The 24,202-nt window shown below is 35.2% G+C and overlaps 1 protein-coding gene across 2 annotated transcripts in view; it reads right to left on the bottom strand.

Annotated features, from left to right (window-relative positions):
• The window catches only part of NUP93 (nucleoporin 93), a 112,576-nt gene that overhangs the window by 14,932 nt on the left and 73,442 nt on the right, over window positions 1–24,202 (bottom strand). For both annotated transcript variants that reach the window (XM_001365209.4, XM_007474885.3), the window contains 13 exons: window positions 21,985–22,113; window positions 15,103–15,177; window positions 13,138–13,227; window positions 11,603–11,742; window positions 8,735–8,867; window positions 6,521–6,678; window positions 4,985–5,150; window positions 4,451–4,544; window positions 3,576–3,767; window positions 2,010–2,136; window positions 1,819–1,891; window positions 1,210–1,254; window positions 17–133 (listed from right to left, as the gene is read on the bottom strand). In XM_001365209.4, coding sequence (XP_001365246.1) covers window positions 17–133; window positions 1,210–1,254; window positions 1,819–1,891; window positions 2,010–2,136; window positions 3,576–3,767; window positions 4,451–4,544; window positions 4,985–5,150; window positions 6,521–6,678; window positions 8,735–8,867; window positions 11,603–11,742; window positions 13,138–13,227; window positions 15,103–15,177; window positions 21,985–22,113 — 1,539 coding nt within the window. The remainder of the gene's footprint in view (window positions 1–16; window positions 134–1,209; window positions 1,255–1,818; window positions 1,892–2,009; window positions 2,137–3,575; window positions 3,768–4,450; window positions 4,545–4,984; window positions 5,151–6,520; window positions 6,679–8,734; window positions 8,868–11,602; window positions 11,743–13,137; window positions 13,228–15,102; window positions 15,178–21,984; window positions 22,114–24,202) is intronic.

Below are 24,202 nucleotides of genomic sequence, written 5' to 3'. Positions count from 1 at the left end.
ACAAAACCTATTTTACCTTTGCAAGGTCATAAAGCTTTGCGGCTTCTTCAAATAATCCTTTATTTTCTGCCACTGAAGCAACTTTGTTGATAATGGGCTTTGTGTCACTAGTAAACTTATCTATAACTCCAGGCTGAGAAGAAAAATAGGGGAGGAGAAGAGCACACACATAGCTATTGTTTTCAACATCAGAAAAACATTTGGGATAAGGAAAAGGGTTAAACTAAAAATGTTTTACCCAAGACAATAGTTTGGTTACACTTCAGAGTAAGGATTTCCACAGGAATACATGCCGGAAGTGGCCACATTAAAAATATGAAGGGTGTTTATGAAAAATGCTGCAACCTAAGTAGGCAAAATTGATTAACAAGCACACAAAAGTCAGCAGCAAAACATTAGTGGTTTCTAATATTTTAAAATGAGCCAGAAAGCAGGTAAAAGGCACCTACTGATGTAAGGATCCTGGGGGAAAAAAGGAAATCAAAACATTTAGGAAAATTTCTTGAGGATTCCGATTTTGCTTTTATAAAACAAATGGTAAATGAAATTTAGTACTAAAAAATCAGTGCCGCCACATAAACAATCAAATATGATTACAAAAAGGCCTTAGGAAGGGTATTAAATAAGTTGCTTCTATACCTTTTCTAGAAACCCCAAGTTGGTCCTGAAAAAATATTAGTATTTCAGTCAAGATTACATCAAAATGTTTTGTTTCTCTATTTACTTTGGGTAAGAACAATAGCTTGTTTAGATAACATTACAGTAGGTCTTGATATCTGAATAAATAAGTTAGGAATCTGTATAACTTATTGATCTAAATTTTTATGGAAAAGAGTGGATTTTTGAGTCTTTATAAAAGAAAATGTTAAAAAGAAAGCTAAACTCTTCCATTTGGAAGACCAGGTATATCGTCCAACTCTTAGCACATTTTCTAGTTAAGTCATCTCATCTCCAAAAATTGCAGGTGTGAAGAGATTAAAAGCATTCTGCTCACTTCAAAAGAATATTCTAAAGGTAAATCTGCATATTCAATATAAAAGTATGTATATCAAGATCATCATTTTAAGTCTGTTATTTTTTGCTAAATTCTTTCCTGTGCTACTGCTTGACACCCGAGATACCTCCCTGAGTAGGCTCAGAAACGGAATTAAGTCTTTTGAATGTAGATCTCTGACAATTTTTTAAAAAGCAGGATTTTTTTAAACTCACCTTTCTACTTCCATCATTCTCCAGTTTCCCAAGAATCATATCAAACTAGAGAAACAAACAAAAATAATCTAAACAATTTGATGCACTTAAAAATAATGCCATTATATCTGAGGTACAAAATTAGGTGAAAATGAGGGAAAAGTAGGGGAAAATGTCCAAATTTATGCTGTTACTTTTTTTTTTAACCCTTACCTTCCGTCTTGGAATCAATACTGTATTCCAAGGCAGAAGAGTGGTAAGGGCTAGGCAATGGGGGTTAAGTGACTTGGCCAGGGTCACACAGCTAGGAAGTGTCTGAGGCCAGATTTGAACCTAAGACCTCCTGTCTTTAGGCCTGGCTCTCAATCCACTGAGCTACCGAGCTACCCAGTTGCCCCCTATGCTATTACTTTTTTAAAACAACAGTACCTATTCCACTGTTGAGGACATTTTAAAGGGGATTCACATAGGGTTTGATTAGATAATTTTAAGGGCTTTTTGACTCTTAGACTATGATTCAGCTGAAACATAAACACCCCCCCCCCAATTCTTAGTATGCATCACATGGAAACATAGAAATATACTTATGTATGTTTATATATTTTTAGTATAACAGAAAAAAGACCATACCTCTCGACTTTCTATTACAAGTTCACTAACACAACGCAAAAACATGTTTTCTCCTTGACTATCTTTCTCATCTCTGTAAGAAAGCAAATAAAAACAATATTCTTTAATTCAAGCTTAATGAATTCGAAGCCTTTAATGGTATTCAAAGAACTATAGAATGAGTTATTCAAAATAATCAGTCATTTCCTTACCTGAGAAAGTAGAAGTACTGCAATGCTTCTCTTGGATCTGTTGATTCAAATTTTCGAGTATAGAGCATCAAAAGGCGAACAAAATTAAGACGTCTTACACAGGGAGGGTCTCCAGCTTCATGACTTACTATGTAAGAAATAAAATAGGTCATAACCATATTTCTTAATGAATAATAGAACTGGGATAGTGCACAAGTCACTTAACCCCAATCGTCTAGTCCTTGTCATTCTTTTGCCTTGAAATCAATACTTAGTACCATTTCTAAGAGAGAAATGAATTCACAGAACCATCATCACATAAAAAGAACCAAAAGCTCAATGGATTAAATATTTTATGAAACAAAACCCAATGCACAGATACTCTATTTCAAGGTCAGTCATTATTCTGTGACCTGATCTTTGCCCTGTTATTCAACTTGCTTCTAGGAAATCTTAATTCCTTGCTTGATACCTTAGCAAATTTGAATGCTGGAAGCTAAGTCAAACACAAGTTTTTCTGTATGTCTGCTTATTTTGTGTTTCCTTTCTTTCAAATGAAGAGTCAGAAAGAAAAAAATGCTTAATCATGAGAGATTTTGAAAATAAATTGACATTGTTTTTACATATAATAGAGGAAAAGAAAAAGGAAAATAAAGCAATATGAAGTTTATTTTAAAACTCTTTCCTTCCATCTTAGAATCAATACTATGAATTGGTTCCAAGGCAGAAAAGTGGGAAGGGCTAGGCAATGGGGGGTTGACATGCCCAGGATCACACAGCTAGGAAGTATCTGAGGATAGATTTAAATCCAGGACTTTCTGTCTCTAGGTCTGGCTCTCAATACACTGAGCCCACCTAGCTGACATGAAGCTTTTAAAAAAAAGGAACTAGCATTCCAGTTTCTTCTTGTATAAAATGGGGTAACAATGACTGTTTTAGTAGTAAACGATGATCCAAGTTTTAAGTTACTTTTCCACCCATATTAAGATATTAAGTGTACAGAACTTACCTAGAGTCCTTAATTTCAACACTCTAGACACAGATAGCACGAATGAGATATGGCTAACCAGGGTGAGCTAGCAATCTGAAGCTACTGAAAAAGGTAGCTCCTCACAAAGGAAGGACCTGATTAGCTTTGGACTCTGAATGACTCACAAAGAATCTGTACATTCAAACCTATAGTATCTACTCTCTGCAATGTGCTATATTTGGTAGGCACTGAAAGAGTTATAAAGATATCTAAGATATGGCCACTGACCTCAAAGAACTAGTTTAGAAGGGAAGATAAGGTATATAAGATAAATAATACATATCAAAATGTGGTATGTGTCTTAGAAGAGCACAAACTATTATGTTTTATTGATAAATATAAAGCAGTTGCAAATATAAAATGCTATATGAATGCTAGGAAAATCTCAAATCATCCAGGGCACCAACTCACTAAGAATATGATCGAAAATGACTTAATCTCCACCTTTCCTAAAAAAAGAGAAGGTGGGTACAGTGATGTCATTATTGCCATCAATGAAGGTTAACACTGATTCTGAAATAATTCCTCCTTTCACATCCCAAGGTAATGGTACTTACAGAGCTGTGCACTCTGGCCAGATGATTTCAAGAGAAGCTTTAGCTCATATAGCACCAGTGCTACATGAACAGCATGGCAACGCAGGCGCTCCACCCGGAAAAGGAAGGCAATTGCAGCTTCAAACTGTGCTGTCAGGAAGAGCACTTGGAAGTAGAGAAAAGGCTGGTGGTTCACAGCAAAGTGGGACTCACCTGGAAATAAAAAGAGCAAGAAGAATAATTCTTAAAGAATTAAGTTCTTTTTATCAAAGAATTTTATCCCATGTAACTGCAAATAACTAGTGTTCTAATGCAGTTTGCTGGAGTTACAGGATGGCCTGGCTACAATGAGCTGATGAGATGGGATGTTAACAATATTCCTTGTATCTTAGGAAGTGACAAGCAAAAAGGGGTTGCTATTAGTCACAGAAACCAGCCACAAGAGGGCACAGAGAAAAAAAGTTCTCCGTATGCCTTCCAAATATCTCCAAAAAAAATCATGCCTCTATTCTTGCCTAATGAGGCAAGAAAAATGAAAAGCTTCAGATGCCTCAGTTTATCCTTTAGACTGATAATAGGGCAGACCTCAAGTTATTAGTGAGATGTAGGATAGAGGACCACATAAGTACACTCTATATCTTGTCCAATAAATACCACCATGATTAATGTAGCTCAAGGAAATAAATGCTCAGTATGTAAGTTCTTATTATGTAACTACACATCTATATAAAAACAAAGTCACTCATATTGTAATTACAGAAATCCAGTTCACTTTAATGAACCAGTCCTTGAAAGTTAGCACTCAAGGCCTCTGAAAATAACTGGGAAGGCTACTGTGCTTGGAGGCAAAATATTTTTTTCTAGGAAAGCAATGAGCTGGGTTCAGAAGCTCTTACCATAGTCTTCCAACAATTGCTTTTGAAATTGTGATAAAGTGAGTCTGTCTTGTGGAGAGCTGGTGCCATCATCCTCAATACATACTTGATTCAACTAAATCCCCAAAAGAAACACATACATTTTTATAAATTCTTCTCAATCAAGGGCATGCAACTGTGTCTATCCTGAAAGCTAGTCATTGCTATGATGGTTGTGTTTAACAAGGAGTTTTGTAACAAAAAAATGGGGCAGAAGACAGCTCTGCTGATTAATCCCAATCATCCAGCACTCTTTTGCCTTGGAACCAATATTTAGTACAAATTCTAAGACAGAAATGAATACACAGAACTATCATCATATAAGCAAAAACTAAAAGCTAAAAGCTCAATGGATCAAATATTTTATGAAACAAAATCCACAGCATTCAATTTACCTCACTGTACCCTGCCCCCACGTCAAAGTGCTAAATGTCTCAAATAAATGACCTCTACTTTTAAGTAATTTCCTAGATGCACATGAGCACATGCACTTCCCCTCCCCAAGCAGCAACCTGCCTTTAACCAAAGATAATCTTCTGTTTTATCAGCCACTTCACTCTGATTATCAGTAACATCACATCTGCCAATGATACAATAAACAGCTCTTTTGTAGGGGTCAGTGTTGTTTCTAAGGGCACGTCGATAATGGAGACGAAGCTTATTTTCAGTGGCAGGGGACAATCTAAAGATTTAAACAAGCAAAAAAAAATAAACAAAAACATGGAGAATGAGAGTATTTGAAAACAACTCAAACTCTAATCCAACTTGAATACTTCACCAATAATAAAGCAGGGCTTTAGAGAATGTTCAAAACAGAGCTTTTTACATGGCTATCAAGTGAGAACTTCTGAGAAAGCACTTTTAAGTGCACACAAATGTATAAATATATGGAGTCCTAGAAGGGTGTCCAATTCGACCGTAGAGAAGCACAACTTCTGGTTCATCTTATCGAAATGGATATAGTTTTAATTATGGGGCTAGTGATGGTATGCACACCTACCAGGCCTAGCTAAAGTTGGCTGCCCCTAGAAGGTCGGGCACAACATTATACATTAAAAAAAATAATAATAATCACAGCAACTCATTAAACAGCCTACCAACTCAGAGAAAGGAGAAAATTTACATTAGTTTATTGAGTACTCAGATCAATAAATTATAAACCCTTTAAGGCCTAGACTATTCAATTGAACAAGCCTTTCTTAAGTTATCTATGGAATATAAAGGAAAAATCAAACTTTTTGCTATCACAGAGGCAACATTTTATTGGTATGAAGATACTGATAATACATCAAACACTAATAAAACCAACATAAGTACCAACACATAGCATTCCCTTAGTGTCTAGAAATTTAACAAACATCTCTTGAACTGATTTGACTGTCATATAGAAGACTATTTCTCTAGTCTCCAACTTACCAATGTAGCAAACAATATTTTTGAAAACAGCAGCCTATAGACAATTAACTCAGTTCATATAAATAAAATGTGACAAAGCAAATTCCAGTGTAACTGTCCTTAACCATGGATTAATGGTAAGAGTGAATCATGCTATACTCCAGTGTCTCTTTCATTACCATATACAAAGTCTACAGAAAGGATGTACTCCCCCAATACTGATGCATATCATAAGCATGCCTTGGAAGTTGGTCTTCAAGAATTGCTGGGATTAAAAAAAATTTTAATACCTGGTGGCCAACCACCTAATGGGGCCTTAACAAGGCTGCTCTCAGGATGACAAATATATAGGCTGGTGCTAGGCACACAGAGACCTGGCAAGACCTGTTATATCTTGCTTTTTGTTGGTATAGTCTTTGAGGATCAGGGTCGTTGCTAAGCCACAATGAAGCAGCAGGAGACTTGAGTAGTTTGCCCTTCAGCATTAGTGTTATAACCTGATTTAACCTTCTCAATTACTATTTTATATCTATTCAAAATTTTGTTCAGAAGCTTATTTCTAATCACATAGATTCAAAGGAGGGTACAGTCACAAGTAGAACTTTCTATTTTTACAACTCAATTTCTTCTGGATATCTTTTATCTTGTTCAACATACCTTCGATCCTTATTATGCATATATTCTTGGAACCAAGTTTTAAATTCTCCTAGCTGATGCTGGGCTCGATTAACCACTTGTGAAGCTGCAACTAAATCTCCACAGCGCATGCAGTAATAAATTAATGCCCAAACAGGATGTCCTTCCACTTCTCCATCCTAATAAAGGAAAATACTTAAAAATAGCAACTCTCAAAACATCTAGATGGTTATAAAGCATTTAAGTATTTACTATGTATCACACATTATCTTAAGAGCTGAGGATATAAAAAAGACAGAAACATTCCTTGCCCTCAAGGAGCTCACACTCTAATGAGGGATACAACATCTCTCTGTCATGAGGATGGTCTTTGGGACCATCACCAATATTTCAATTACACAGAATTTTGCTTCCTTTTAGGAATTCTCATTAACATTCCAACAGTTACAAAGTATATTGTTCTTTTGGTTTTTTATTATACTCTACATCAGTTCATATTCATCTTCCCATGTTTTTCTGAATTACTCATCTTCATTATTTTTACTGGTGCTAAAATATTTCATGTTATTAGCCTGCTAAAATTTTTCAGTCATTTCCCAATAATGGGGAATTTTGTTTCTTTCATGTTACTATAAAGAGGGCTGTTCTGAATACTTTGGCATAAATGAGACCTTTGCTTCTATATCTGGCCTCGTTAGGAAGCAATACTCAGTGGGATCAGAGTCAAAAAGTATATATAGTTTAATCATTTTTAGGGTATAATTCCAAATCAACACCTAGTAGTTCTTCAAATGCTCTGATATCATATAATACAGTTATATAGCTCTTTTGGATAGTGGTTATTAGAGATCTCATCCCAAAGTAACATGACTAAATCACCGAGGAAAAAAAGACAGAGAATGAAAGTAAGGAAGAACACTACTGAGAGAAAGATAAGAATTGGTAGGTTAGTGTACCTTTAGACCTAGGCTTGCTAACTGATGATCAGGGAAGAGAATTGGCATGTACTAACAGGTTAATTCCAAGGTTATTTACGTAAGGGATACTGACAAGTGGAGTGGGTGGCGGGTTAAATCATGCTGGTTTAACATTGCACGTGCTTCTGGTCATGCACTCCTTACAGAAAGCCAGATGACCTGAGTTTTACTGTTGGTATTCTGTCACAAACTAGCATCTAATTTCTTTTTTTTTTTTTTCCAGAAACACAATATTTATTTAACATTTTTAGGTATTCTTTTCTGCTTGGCAGACTGATAATGAATTTTTTACATCTTTATTTACAATGACTTAAAATATTTTTTTCATCTCTGGCTGATATTTACAAAGTCAACAGTAAATATATTTCACATTTCAACAACAGTCAATAGCATTAACCAGTTTTTAGTAAGACAGTTATTAAAATAATGGCTTACATGCACATGATCTTCAATGTGTGTGTCACCCTTAGCTCTAAAAAAATGAAGATTTTTACTGGTCCTAGGTTAAGGGACATCACACAGTAGAGATCTTGTTTTTTACATACTTATTTAAATTTTCACCAGCAATAAATCTTGAACACTTGGGCAGCCTAGTGCATGCAATCTTCGGTTTAATGCTGGTGAAAAATAAGATTTGTTTTACATAGTCTACATCTTTTCATCTAATAAACATATTCTCAGCAAAGGTTTATTTAATAGCATCTAATTTCTAAAGCTCACTTTTTTCAATGGTAACATGGGAGATGGGGAGAGGGGAAGGGTTTGGGTTAGATGTCCTCAATTTTCCCACTTGCTCTAAAATCCTATGCTGAATATAGTGGAGACTATAACCAAGGACATTGAGATCACTGTATTCTGAGCTAACTTGATTCTTTTGGGTGTGGTCAAATACAAATGTTTTGTGGAATATTTCTGGTCCTGCCAAGTCTAAAATCCCATACTAGGTTGGAATGTGTAAGACAGAGTGGGGCATGAACTGCTTGGGAGTTCTAGGAAATCAAACACCTAAATTCATTTTTTAAAAAGAATTAAAACAAAATAATTGTTTTACAAATAAAGTTAAACATGCTAAAATGTAGTTTGTGAACTTTGTGCGTTTTTTAAAAAACGGTTTTTTCCTCTCTCATTTTCTATTTCAATCTTATCAAGGTAACTATAGAGAAGGTAAATACAGATGATTACATAATACAGTTTAAATAAAGTCATTGAGGGTTGCTGTGATAGGGTTAAGGAAAGTAATAAAATAAATTTAAGGTACCTGAAGTCCTGGAAGAGGTGCTGGGAGTTTGATATTAAGAAAACTTCGAACCAACTGGTAAGTTCCAGGAACACCACCCAATTGGGCTTGATGTAGATTTCCAAAAACAGTAACAAGTGTATAATTTTTGTAACTGGGAAAAAGTCATTAAAAACAGTCCAAAGTTAGATATTCCTTTTTAAAAATCTGTCAAATAATGATATGTCATTGAAGATATAGCATCATTCAAGGATGGTGGATCCAGGGAGAGAATAATACAACTGCTGCCTTCAAATATCTAAAGATGGAATAGATTTGTTCTATGTTGTTCCAAAGGGTAAAACTAGGACAATTATAGGAAGATAGAATTTTGAATCAAAATTTAAAAAAAAATAATGAAAATTTTCTAAAAATCAGAAAATTATCCAACATGAAATGGGTCACATTACAAAATAATGAATTCTCCCTCCTCCAACCCCTGAAAATGCCTACACAAAGGCTTAGCAGCCACTTGTTGGCACTGATATAAAAAAGATTTCTGTTCTGGGCAGAAGGCTAAACTGAAGGATTTCCAGGATTCCTTCTAATGCTGAAATTATAGGATTCCAAAATACCCCCAGGTGCTTTCAGAGAATCAATATAAAAAAAAAAATCTAATTTCTGAAGAGGTAATAAATAGCAAATAGCTAGTCACTAGAAAACATTTGACCAAAAAAAATCTACTTTGCTATCTACTGCCCCAAATTAAACTCATACTTTCATTTTAGACTCAGTAAAAGGTTTTTGGTTTTAAACCTAAATATTCCCTTTGGTTTTGAGTCCTGCAAAGGTTATAATGAAGTAAGGATAAATTTATAAGATCACAATCAAATAACTATTAGGTAAAACAATATGCTGTGTTAAAAAATTGTGGATGGTCAGTTCCCAGGAATTTTCAGGAAGTTCAATTTAAGTGATTAAAAAAGCAAAGAGGAAAAATAGGCAAAGAAACTAAGAAAAAATATTATTATTAAAATTACAGAAATCAAAGGAAACAGACTGGTAACCATTTATAAGATTTTAGTTAAGGAGTAAAGATGTGATGAGAGAATTCCAGTGCAGTGTTTTATTAAAAAAAGCAGAGCCAAAATGGCTGTCCCAACACACCAAGAAATTCCCTATCAGGAGTCTTTAGACCTTGAATATAAAATAAGCCTGCAAAATCCTCTGGTATCATCTTTTGCAAGATCACAAAAAATAAGTACTGTGAGTACCCATTAAGATAAATATGATCCAGAGGTATCTAGGTGTCTCAGTGGAAGAGAGTCAGACCTAGAGATAGAAGGCCCTGAGTTCAAATCTGGTATCAGACATTTCCTAGCTGTGTAATCCTGGGCAAGTCACTTAACCAAGACAGCAGGTAAAAAATTAAAATTAAAAGAAATATTATGACTCAAAGACAAACACATTTCAACACTTAAAATGTAATTTAACTGAAATGAATTCTCTTCCCCCTCCCTTTTATTTGAAACCTTTTAAAAATATAGAATCTGTCACAATGGAGTCATTTTTAAAAGTTAATATTCTTTAGATAGCAAGATGCTATAGATTCAATCAAAATAAACAATTATTTACTGTCACTGTACTATACATAATACTTTATGGGGGGAAATAGAAATATACATGAAACTTAAATCAATATTTAAAAAAATTCAACTTGAGCTTAATGAAGAATTTTGGAACAAAGTGTATAATAAACCCTTTCTAGGACAGAAAGTCACACAGAATTTTAGATACATTGGCTGGATGCAGCACTGTACTCCAGAATATAGCGATTTTGTCTAATGCACTAAATGTATTTATTTTATTTATCTATGGAATAACAAATAAACTACTAGTTTTAAAAACCAATACGTTGCTGTGATACCTCTCAATTAATGTATAGCTCTACACAGGACAACATTATGACTTCTTAATAGGATATAATTTTATATAAAGTGGATGCACTGAAAACAATATCGAAAGGCAGTAATCACCAGCCTACATGGCCAAGTGTTGCAATTTTGCAAGTGTATTCAACTCAGCAGCCTTCTCTTCTTGAGCCAGCAGGGAGAAGCACAGTGAAATAGAGAGGATTTGTTGCAACACTTATGACAACCCCTGCTGGCTAATTCAGAGATGAATTGAATGTCCTCAATGAAGGATGAATAGCACAAACCCCTATTAATGGAGTGGACAATTGTAAAAGGACAAAAGCACAACTGTAATCCCCCTAAATGACTGACTCAAGTTGCTATGGAGGTGGCACAGAAACCTTAGTACAAACCACTGGCATTAACAGCAGGGAAGAAATCAGTGCATCAAATGTGGAGCATGGACTCACAGGGATTAACTGGATGTAGCCAAAAGGAAAATTAAGATTAAAGAGGCATTTAATAGGGGGGGACACAGGCCTGTCTATGGTTTGAAGGTAGTAAAATTGCTGGGGTTAGCAGTCTAATTAAAATGCTGCAAGAGCACAAGTGGGTATAAAAGGGGGCAGCTGGAACCATACTAGGAAATGGGACTTTGATCCAAGGCATTCCACTCTAACAATCATAGTATCTTTACTGCAAAAAGGGTGTGTGTGCATGTGTGAAAGCTAAGGCAAAGAAAAGAAATGAGAAAGAAATAGATGTGTTCTAACAGCCTTGCTGTTTACCATATGACTTTACTGGTTCAATTTCATATCATGGAGTGATGCCCAAGTAAATAGCCATTTTTGACAATAATGTAATGTCTTTCTGCCTCATTTACTCTTCTCCAAATTACAGTCACATCTATAAAGCATTCCATGTGAAGATTACATATACATTCAAAACGTTCAATTATAAAGGATCTTAAAAGCTCATTTGGTTGGCTTCAGCTTACCTTTGCTCGAGGTAAAGTAAAGCTTGCCTCACAAATTCCATTCGTACTTCCATGCTCCTGCGACTTTTTAGAGCATCTGTCGCAGGAGCCAACAACACATCTGTCATTTGTTTCACTATCGCCCACATATCTGAAATATTCTACACAAAACAAGAAAATCAGAAGGAAATGCTGCAAACACTAAAGAAATCATTAAGGTTTATATGGCATTTTTTTTCCTCAGAAAAAAATTACATGAATATAATTTAAAAGAAATGGAAAATATTAAGGCTAATTTTATCTACTGAAAAGCCACAGGTTCTTCTCTTGGCTTGCTCTAATGCGGAACATTCACCTTCGTCCTGTTTTAAGGGATTCTGATCTCAATTCTCCAGTGAGCGAACAAATAGAACTAGTTTTTGGATCAATTATTCTCCCTGTCTGACATGCCCACCTACATAATTAAGAGGCCTTAAAAGTAACAAGAACACTGAATCTCAGTGGGTTATCTATTAAGAGAGGGTGAATAAATTTGTAATTGTTCAAAGCTCTAGGAGTTTGAAAATTCAGGTAGCTACAATTCAGTCCTTACAAGGTCATTTAGATTTTATAAGGCTAAAATAAGAGTTTAACCTAAATAATATATATTATGTCCTCCTAGGGAGTCACTATGGGCTGTTGCTCTAATCATTCTTTTTGGACTACAGAGCAACCTCCTCCCCCTACCCACTCATCCCCTTCCCAAAGAGTCTTCCCCTGACGACCTACAATTAAAGGAGGCCTGTCATTCTTTCCTTTGTGCTGCCCACACATTCCTTCTCCCTGAGTATCTTCCTGTCTTTAAATTTTTCCTTAAGACATCTCTTTGAGCATTTGGCAAACATCCACTGTAAAAAAGTTCTGTGGAATTTTTAAGTTAAGGATACTTACTCTAGGATAAAATCAACCACAGTAGATTAAGTAGATTAACATTTTGTTCCAAAGGAAAGAAAGGGGAAATCCTATATAATGTAGATGCATTTTAAGTTGCAGCTTATCCCCCAGTCTTATATTGGGGTGAGGGGAGGTGGTAGAGGTGGGGATGAAGGGGATGCTGGAGAAGAAAAGGATAGGTAGGGAAAGTCAGGTCAAGCAGTAGTACTATCAGAGAGAAATCATGAGAATGATAAGAAAACACTTATCAGGCTATCTATCAACTGATTCAAGTTCAGTAAGCCCACCAAAAACTGAAAATTGTGAAAGCTCCATGTCAAATAGCCTAATACAAGTGGCAGGAAATCATGAGGGAAAAAGAATGTACTGACTGACTTAAAAACAAAATGGCAACAATCGTGGCTAAGATTCCATGTAGGCCATCTGTATATGGCCTAAAGGAAAAGCAAAAATGAAACCACAACACACTAATCTTTATGGAATGTGAAGAAAACCTCTGAAAGCTATTTTAATATTCAAGAAATATAATACTATCAATAGCTTTTAGCAAAGTCAGAAATTACTAATCACATCTAAGGAAACAAGATTACACATTTCCACACTTATGCTAACACTATCAGTACCTTATCATCCAGTTCTGCAACAGCAGCACAGAGGTCTACCAGATTAGGTTGCAGATGTCCATTCACTATCTTCTCATTATAAATATAAATCTGAAATCATCAAAAGCAAAATAAGCAGTGTTATTTAAATATTTTTCCCTTTTTAAAAAACTCTTTTGGGCTAAATCTAAAGCATCTTTTCAAATGTGGTCAAAGGAAACTTCATTCAAGTTTTTAAACTCAGGGCAGCCAAGTTAAACAGAGAGCTTAAAGAAAGATTTCTCATAGCCAGCTTCCCAGTTTCATGTTTGAGCTAAAGACCAACAGCTCTGAGACACCTCAAGGCCACCTGACATCCCACCACTACCCACTAACTGAACAGTAGGAGCACAGAGGAAAGAGGGGAAATGAGGAAAAGAACCTAGGGCTCCTTTGCTCCATCACCCTTTGGTCCCAGCTGATGGGAATCAATGGAGAGAAGAGGTAATGGAGAAATGTGTCCTACTGCTACCATCTGCTAACCAGAAGGCAGGCTTATCCAGAAAGCAGCAGCAAAAATCTTTTCATTTTCTTCTAGGCCAGAAAAACATAATGGTGCCAAGTCCATGCCAAATGGACAATATTATATGGACCATCCTGTTATGTTAAAATGATCAGTACTTCAAACTTGGAGCACACACTTGTTCTGGAGGAAATCCTTATGCTTTAGATACAACTGTCTGGGAATGATGAATATCTGGTGTTGAGTATGTATGAGAACTTGGCCTCATCTGAGTGTTCAAGCAACAATGACAAAAGTTGTCTTTTTAAAAAATATTCTTAAATTTTTTCTTAATTCTTAAAAAAAAATTTGTTTGAACAAAATCCATGGAAATTAACTTGGAAGTGAAAAACATGCAAGGTACATCAAATAACTAATGAGAATTCATCAGTGATGGTAACCAAGAAAATGAATCTATTCTCTTACCCATGACCAGAATTTGGGGAAAGTTGTCATTTCAAACTACTCAGTCAAATGCTTATTGATAGTCTTTATTGAAACAAAAGGGTTAGCTGTTAGTCAGAAAACCCAATTAAGCAAAGTTCCCAATTCCTTATGCATTTTAACTAATAAAGACCTTTACTGAATATAAACTTAGTACCACACTCCCTGTGCAATTTGGATCATCAATCTACTCTTCTGGGTAACCAAAACAGACATTCTTTCAAAATTATATTTGATATAATAATTTAGCCAAATGAATGGCTATGAGTTCAGGGGAAGGAGAGATTACTATGACCTGTAATGGGCAAGAAGGACTTAATGAGTAGCTAAGCAATGCAGCAGAGTGCTCATACTCTTAGTGTCCAAATTCAGTCTCAGACACTTATTAAAATGACCTTGTGGAACTTAACTTATTTGTCTTAGTTTCCTCAACTATAAAATGGAGATAATAATAGCATCTATCTCCCAGGGAGGTTGGGAAGATAAAATGAAATATCTGTAAAGTAATTAACACAATTTCTAGCACATACTAAGGGCTATATAAGTCTTGGCTATCATTATCATTATTATGAATCGAGCCAGTCCTTGAAAGTTTGGAAGGCTTCTCAATTATTTAGAATTGTATTTAATAAGAGATAACAGCCTACTTCTCATTAAAAAAAAGTTATTTTTCTTAACACTTTAGGTTTTGCACTTTGTTTACGCAGATTAAAAAAATTGGGGAGTTAAGGGGACCTATTATTTTATTGGTAAAACATTCAATGTAGAAAATCCCTCATCAAAATATGCTGGCACCAGCTCTATAACTTAGAGAGTTACATGTGACACCTGGTGTCACATAGCTAGCTGCATAGCTAAGCATCCTGATGAAGCCAGATCTTTATCTGGCTTCCTTTCACTTTCACTTTATCAGGCTACCTTTCACAAATATGATATTTTAAAATAATTTAATAATTTAAAATAATTTGTTTACCAATGAAAACAATTGCCATAATACTCACCTGTCGGGCATAAGCCATCTCAATGCTATCTAAAGAGCTTCGGCCTGGGGGTCCCAAATCACTGACGTAACTTGGCTATAGGTCAAAACACATTAATAATCAGTTATGTACACCAAGTTAAAATTACATTAAAAAGTACATATTCACGTTTGTTTGTTTTTTTTGCCACCCTCCATACCACCAACTCCCCTGAAGGATGGCTTTAAGGAGTTTGAATAAAAAGCAACTCTCCTTGAGATTTTACAGTACTTGATTATCTTGAATAGGACAGAAAGCTCTGTCAGGCTCATTAGTACCTCAACTGGTATTTCTGGAATAAGACTATTTCAAGCCTTCAGTTTAGACTTCAAGCAATTCTCTCTCAATAAGTCTTTTTCATTGAGTCCCTAATAAAGCTTAAATCTTTTTATTCTACCATCATCAATTATGTCAAAATAGTCTGGTGGTAAAGTTTATAAAGGAGCAATGTCCACAGACATATTTCAAATCTATGTCCTATATGACAGCAGTTGCCAAATTCGTTTTTGGCACTCAAGATGGAAAAAAAATCATAATCATAAAAAAATCATAAATCAGTGCAATTTGGGTACTGAATATCATATATATAAAGATAGTCCTTGCCTTCAGGAATCTTAGAATCTAGTTGGGGGCTAAGACATGTGAAAAGTTAAATATATAGAAGTCATTTTTCCTAACTATAAAAGCATAATTTTTTAAACATATGATTCACTACATAGGAATAGTTATAAAAATAAAGCCGATTAAAGAAGGTATTTATATATTCAAATACAATAACCTCCAAACCAAACCCAAACCAAAGGCAAAATTCCTTGCGCCCTCCTCAAAAATGACAGATGCTTTGTTCTTGAGAACAAAGCAGCTGCTGAGGCAGGTTTCCTGGGAAACAGATGTGAAGAAAGAACTACTATGCAATCTCTCCCTGGGCTGCTTTAGATAAACTACATAGCTATCATAGGTAATTCTGGATTTGGGCAACCATCATCATTCACTGAAGGAGTTTTACTTGGACACAGATGCCAGAGGATGTTGTGTGATTTGGGATTGTTATACAAACAAAGCTTCCTTCTGTGAATCACAATATTTTTCCCCCTTTGCCATTTAAAAGGATTTTAAAATATCACTGTGGCTGTTACTTTTTAATAATGAATGTCTGACTAGTTGAAAGTACACACTCAGAATCTGTAATTAAAAAGTGTATTTCTAGCAAGCTATTTAAACAAACAAAACCTCCCCCTGCACTACAAAATTCTTTCCCCCTCCTTTCCCACCCCCCACCCCCATCTGAATTGGAATGTTTTTATATTGAAAAATTATTTGGGCAGGGTTGTGTTACAACCAAGAACACAGAGACAGTAAATGCTTCAAGTAAATTATCTTTGCTAACAGAGTAAAAAAAAACAGATAAACAAAAAGAAGAAAAATCAGAAAATGGAGTAAGAAATTAAGCGGAATTTAATGCTGAGAAACAAATACATAAGATGGAAGAGTCACAGTGGACATTAATTTATATGCAATTTGCTACGCAGTTAAAAACCCAGACCTACCATAGAAGTGCTGACTGAAGGAAGTACCTCAAAGGCAAACTAAGAACGAAAATACAATTAAGAGATTTGAAGAAAGTGATTAATAATGATTTTATTGTGGAAAGAATGGCCTCATGAAAAATTATTTTTTAAGAAAACCCTAAAACAATACATAAAGAAAACAAGAGTGAACATATGACTCTGGAGTCACAAAAAGATTAAATTCAACGGCAACCTCATATAATGGAAATCTGGATTTTAGGCTTGGCTTTGCCCCTAATTATGTGACAATTCTGAACCTTTATTTCCCCTTCTAACTCTAAAATCCTCTAATTCTAGTAAAGCATAGGGTTTTAAATATTTATTTTACAAATTGAGAATTTAAGACAAAATTCAAGATGTTTTAGATGATGATATCCATCATGTTATATAGAGCAAATGTCCAAAGAATATTATCACAGGGCACTGAAAATTTATTAAAAAAAAAAAAGCTTAGATTAGGAAAAAAATGTTCTCAAGAGACGAGTCCTGCATTAAAAAATGGAAAAAAGAATCCTGGAAAGACATGATCACATTGCCTTTTAATCTTTCCAAGATGGAAATGTCCATCTTACCCCTCATTTTCCCAACACAAAATTGTCTAATAAAAGACAATTTAGTCACTACATGTTAAATTCTCCTTAATTCTTTCATGTCTGACTCAAGTAATTTTAAGCTATACTGATTTTCAAAATTGTTCTATAAATAATATAAATTTTAGTCCCAGTATATTGGAATCTGGGGAGTATGCATTTCGATTTAAGAATTTGTCAATAATGTTTGCAATGTGATAGCAAAGAAGGTTGGGATGTTTTCACCAACAGGTATTAACTACATATTACATGTACAAGGCTAAAACATGTTGGAGGACAGGGGATACATGTAATGTGCTTTGATCAAGTTAGATATTTTGATACAAAAGGAAATGTGAAAAAGCACCTGAAAGGTATACTCAAAAAGTGATATGATCTCCTAAAGTAGTGAATGCCAGCAAAAAACAAAATGTAAAATGGGTGGTAGAGAGGAAGAGAATGGAATTTATTTGGTTTCTGATGATTATCTGCAAAGACATTTAAGTCTGTTTTAGTTAAATATTACTGAATAGTTAGAACTGTTTTCCAGCACTTAAAAAAAAAAAACCCAAAAAAAACCTAATTTAAAAAATTACTCATTTAAAGAGTAGTTATTTTTCTGTCCTCAAATTTCCATTTAAAGTATTTTTGCGTAATGTTCTTGTTTTCCAGAGTATTTGTCCTTCATTTGTCCTTAGATAAGCTTTCCTCTCCACTTGTGTACCAGGTTCCATACACATAAAATGCATTATTCATCAACAGAATGAGTAGAAGAATGTTCCTGAGCAGTGAAACTGGGCAAACATTTTATCAAAATTCCAAAGAATGGGGTCACTTAATGGTTTGGGGGTGGGTGCTACCATACTGCATAGGAATAATGGCTCTAAACACCATTTATGTTTCTGGATTTCACAGCAGTGGTGCCTGAATGAGGCATGGAAAAGAATGACAGGAGATAGGAGACATATACTAGAAATGGCAGGCAGTGGCAGAATTCTTTAGTGAAGACAGAAGGCAAGTGCCAAACTATGAGATAAATGGGAAGACTGGGGTCAAAGTAGAAAACAGAATCTTCAGAAAACCTGTAGATGGGTAGAAACTGTCAGAATGGAGTTAATTACCAAAACATTTAATCTAAGAGAGCTCAGAAATATGCAGAATAAGTTGAGAGATTAAAGGTAGGGATAGAGAAGCCATGCTTCTTTATCCTTTTTCTCTTCCTCCAATTTCCTATTGAAAAAATACTAATAAATGAAAGCATAATTAAGAGGAGTTAAGTTATAAGCAACCATTATCTATAAAACTTGCAGTTTTGCTTAGCTTCCTTTAAAAATTCTAGCAATACTGTTTTCACAATGTCATTTTGAACTGGGAATCAAGAGTATATGTTTCTAACTAATTAGTGGTTTGAATATGACCAAGTCCTAATTTTTCTGGGAATATATTTCATCAAATTAAAATAAAAGGGGAGTGGGTACTGGGTGAGAGCAGAGATGCATTGGGGAGTTTAACTACATGATCTCTAAGGCCCCTTCCTAATTCAGCTAAATATTATTACATAATGTCAAGATTAGTTTATTAAATATCAAATTATTAAAGGCTAAAGCTTTGACTCTTAGAAGTGTCACCTGAAATCACCAAGTCTTAGTTTCTGCTCAAAGGCAAGTCGGCCTCCTTCTTTTGCAGTAACTCTTACATTATCAATATAACTAAATTCAGACATGTATCAAGTGTCCTTACTATGTGCAATGAACCATTCATCATCTATCTGAGGTTTAAGTAGACTTCTACCTCAATAAGAAGCAACAGTGGGACTGAATAATCAAAAATGCTAATGTGATCTTATATCTCATTAAAAAAGGTAAAGCAGCATTCAGATTGAGAGAGATGATAGTCCCACTGTACTTTACCCTAGTATGAACTGGACTACTGAGTTCAGGTCTGGATGCCATATTTTATAGAATTTAATGATGAGCCAGAGCACAAGGAAAGGAAGGCAACCAGAATGGTGAAGGGCCTTGATATTATCCTATTTGAGGAAGACTGGCTGAAAGCACCAATTTTACTATTAGTCTAAAGAAAAAAAAAACACAACCATGGTTTCCAAATATCTGAAGGACTGCCATACGAAAAAATGATTAGATTTATTCTACCTAGTCTCAGAGGGCAGATGTACGAACAATAGTGGATCACAGGAACATAGGTTTGGACCTAGGGAGAGTCATAGAGGTCATCTAATCCAAGCACTTAATTTCACATATTAAGAAAATGAGGTATGAAGTAGTTAAATAACTTGTCCAAGACCCCACAGATAGTAAGAAAGCTGTTTTTTGACTTGGGTCCTTTGACTACAAATCCAGTGCTTTTTCCACTGTGCCAAATTTAAGCTTGATATAATTGGGGGAGGGGGGAGTGTTAATCTACCCCAAAGTAGAACTGACTACTTTAGGAGCTAGGGAAATCTGATCTATAAGCAAAGGGTGGATGACCGTTTCTTAAGTATAATGTGGTAGAAAGTCATTTTTGGTATAGTTTAGACTAGATGGCCTCTGTGGTCCCTCCCAAATCCAAGGTTCTATAATTCTGGCTTCAATTCACAGTGTGCATGCCATGTAACTGAAACAGAACTCTTAAAGAATCAGCTATGGGTCTAAGAGTAAATAAAGAACATTCTGAATGATTAATGTATGTTGGTAGGTTAGACAAAAACACCCCAAGGATCTAAAACATTGATACATTGATATTACTTAAGGATTTTGAAAAGAAGCCTATTATTAAAAGCTCTTGGGCTCTTTCATAACTTGAAAGAGGAGGGAATTTTACTACCTTTACTATAGCCTCTAAAAGCAAAAGCAAACATTGAGCAATAGGGATTAACCTAAGTGGAGAAGAGCTAATTGGTTTTTCAAGGAAAAAGAAGACAACTACTACATAAGATAAAAACAATTTAGATAGTCAGCTAGCCAATGTGATCTCTGACATGCCCCTTCCTTGCTGCTTTCACCAGATAATTAGTTTGTCATAATCAAATACTGAGAACCAAAGAAGTGCTTAACAAGGTGCTATCCCTTTTAAATTCTGAAGCATGAGCCTTTTATTCAGACCACCCTATGTAAAAGTTACTAATGACCATAAAATTACTGAACTTCCTTTAACAATTATATTATACCATTTTCCTTGATGACATCCAGAGGAAATTAATTCTCCAAATTAACTTTATGTTACTGAAGCATTTCCTTTATTAAAACTTGCCAGCCTCTGATATGACTGAATGACCTCTTGTTCTTCAATTATACAACAGCTTGGCAGGGAGGGATATTTCAAATTGTCACGTCTCTTCTTCCCCCTCTTCCACTTTTTGTACAGACCCCATCCTCTTTCATTAAAGTACCCAAATTTTGGTATCTTCTTCAACGATCAAGTCTTTCCTCAAACAAGAATGATTTCTGTTTTGGATTTAAAACTGCTCTTATCTCAGCTACCCTTCATCTAAGAACAAAATGACTGTAAGAATATTTCAGATATCAAATTATACTTGCTTTCTTTTTTCTCTGGGACAAAAGATATTTTAAATATAAAGGGGAAAACAATACCTGTCTCCCCAAGAATCTAATACAAACAGTCTTTTAAGTAAGATGGAAAATACTGATGTAAAGAAGGCTTATACAATATTTTGCCTAAATGCCACATTATCTGTCTTACTATACAGAAGGATTTCATTACATTAGTAGAATGACCAGACACCCAAGCTGTCAGAAAAGTGAAAGTATCACTTGGCTAATCTGGAATGAGTACTATATGCATGATGTGTGTGCTAGGATGACAGCAATGTTATCCACCCTGCTAGAAGGTCATAATACAAGCATTATCACCAGCATCAATAAACTATTCTCCAATGGGACTCTTTAGATTAGTAAAGAATAGTCTGCTAAGTAGACTAGTCTATTTTTAAGAGATGAGCTACCAGAAAAGAACATCTCATTAACAACTTTTAATTATTTCCAAATCCCATTACAGACCACAGCCTATTAACATCATTTAAAAAAATGAAGTCCATGGCACAATAAATTGCTCTAGTTATTGCCAAGCTTCATAAAGAAGTAAAACTGAAAAACTGGGCTGGTATATGGTTTAATGAATTTTTTTTCTCTTTGAAGATTCTGGTTAGAACATGATTTGACAAGGAAACAAGGTCTAAGACTATATATGGGCCATTCCCCAAAGTCTTTAGCTTTTTCATCTATTTACTTGAGGGCTGGTTCAAATGAAAATCAAAAATTTTAAACAGGAAAACACTTTTAGATACTAGGTCTCTTCATTTGCTATACAAAATTGTTCTACAAGTGAGAGTCCATGAAATGGCTACCATTTGGGCATCCCAGACCTAAAATCTAGTGGTCAGAAATACAAAATAGAAGCCAGGATTCTTGAGTCATATTGACTACATAGTCTCTATTATGAATCCGCTTCCCCCCAAATGTGTTGAGAACACTGGTCATATACGACATGGGTCTTTTGAAAAAGATAAAGAACTCTTAGTAACTCAAACTCTTAAAGGCCTAAAATGAAAACTTTTGACAAAAATTATAATTATTAAAATTCCCAAGATGCATTTATAAATACACACTATCTAACTGATACCTTTAGCTAAGTATTTCTTTGATTTTAGTTCTAATATTGTTTATGTACGATGCTATTAATATACATTTCTTGTGAACTAGACTTACTTCATTCTCTTGTGTAAAGTCAAGAGGATCTTCTCCTGAAGCAAGTAGTGTATGGAGTATCCTTTGTTTGACCTGTTCCCATTCCACCAACATTGACTCTCGATGATATTCTTCAGCCATAGCAAAAGTCTACAAAAGAAACAGATGCTAATGAATCTAATGTGCAACAAACAAAAGAACTTTCGCTAAAGCACAAAAGAAATTAAAAACAAAACAATAAATTGAGCCATTGTCTCTCCAATAATAAAAGGAAGGTAACTTTAAAAATCTTAAAAAAGGATTTGCTACCAAATATGATTGTAAAGAAGAGGAAAAACTTAAATGAAATAGAAGGATTTGGTTATATTTACACAAGTAGCAATGAAAACAGTTGTATGATATGAAAGCCATTAGAAGAAGCACTGGGCTAGGTGCCACAATATAGATCCAGTGCTGCCACAAAGAGAACATAACATACCTGCAATGTCAGAAAATGTATGTCTTGGGGGCAGCTGGGTGGCTCAGTGGATTGAGAGCCAGGCCTAGAGACGGGAGGTCTTAGGTTCAAATCTGGCCTCAGCCACTTCCCAGCTGTGTGACCCTGGGCAAGTTTTTACTCATAGCTTTTTGAAAAGTGTATTTAAGCTGATGGGAAACCTGGTCTGCCAATTAGAAAATAATAGGTTGAATGCTCATTGTACAGTATGTTTCTCTATAAGTGCTTTAATTTCCCCTTAGTGTTTATCTTTTCCTTCTGTGTGCCTGTGCTTTTTGGCAGGAAAGTTTGTAGTGACACCAACAGACAGAGGTAGGGTTTGCCAGACATACAGTAGCGAAACTTTTCAATTCTTTTTTTTTTTTTTAAACTCTTAAGGGGGGGGGGGGGGGCAGCTGGGTAACTCAATGGATTGAGAGTCAGGCCTAGAGATGGGAGGTCCTAGGTTCAAATGTGGCCTCAGACACTTCCCAGCTGTGTGACCCTGGGCAAGTCACTTGACCCCCATTGCCTAGCCCTTACCACTCTTCTGCCTTGGAGCCAATACACAGTATTGACTCCAAGATGGAAGGTAAGGGTTAAAGAAAAGAAAAGAAAAGAAAAGGAAAGGAAAGGAAAGGAAAGGAAAGGAAAGGAAAGGAAAGGAAAGGAAAGGAAAGGAAAGGAAAGGAAAGGAAAGGAAAGGAAAGGAAAGGAAAGGAAAGGAAAGGAAAGGAAAGGAAAGGAAAGGAAAGGAAAGGAAAGGAAAGGAAAGGAAAGGAAAAGAAAGAAAAGGAAAGAAAAGGAAAGGAAAGGAAAGGAAAGGAAAGAAAAAAAGAAAATGTACATCTTACTCTAAAAGATGAGAGGGTATATTTCACCTCACTGTAACAATTCTGACTCAGTTGTAAAACCTATCTATTTATTTTCCTTCTTTTTCTCTTTACTTCCCCTCTCCCTCCTTCCTTCTTTTTTTCTCTTTCTTCCCTCCCCTTCCTCCTTCCTTCCTTTCTATTCCATCCATTTATGTCTCAGGAAGTGGGCTGGGTTTGTTTGCAGACAGATGATCTAGGTTCAAAACTCTACCCCTTGGTACCTGTGTGACCTTGGACAAATCACTTCACCTCTCCCTGTGCTTTAATTTCTCACCTATAAAATGAACTGGGGCTATATTAACTAGTTCTAAAGTCCCTTCACACTCTATATGATGATTACTCTTAAAGCCTATTCTAGGAGTGCCAGGAGGTAAAACATTTATTGAGGGATCTTCTAAGGCACCACAGTAACATTTTCATAGGAGGAAGTAAACCCATGACAGAAAATAAAAACTATTCTGAAATTAGGCTACTAAATGTTCTACTCAGATTTGCTACTGTATGTCTGGCAAACCCTACCTCTGTCTGTTGGTGTCACTACAAACTTTCCTGCCAAAAAGCACAGGCACACAGAAGGAAAAGATAAACACTAAGGGGAAATTAAAGCACTTATAGAGAAACATACTGTACAATGAGCATTCAACCTATTATTTTCTAATTGGCAGACCAGGTTTCCCATCAGCTTAAATACACTTTTCAAAAAGCTATTTCATTTAGAATCAGATTGGCATCTAATTAGGTAGCACCAAGGGAATGATTGTTAGTAATGCCTGCTTTATTTTTTGGCAACATAGGTAATTTATACTGATAATATATCTATACATGAGCTTTTGTGAGGCCATTAGGCATACTGATTATTCTACCTTTACTTTGAAGTTTATTTTTGCTT

The sequence above is a fragment of the Monodelphis domestica genome, chromosome 1 (genome assembly GCF_027887165.1).
Source record: "Monodelphis domestica isolate mMonDom1 chromosome 1, mMonDom1.pri, whole genome shotgun sequence".
Classification (NCBI taxonomy): Eukaryota; Metazoa; Chordata; class Mammalia; order Didelphimorphia; family Didelphidae; genus Monodelphis; species Monodelphis domestica.
Note: the sequence above shows the minus strand (reverse complement) of the source record. Positions and strands in the feature narration are given on the sequence as shown.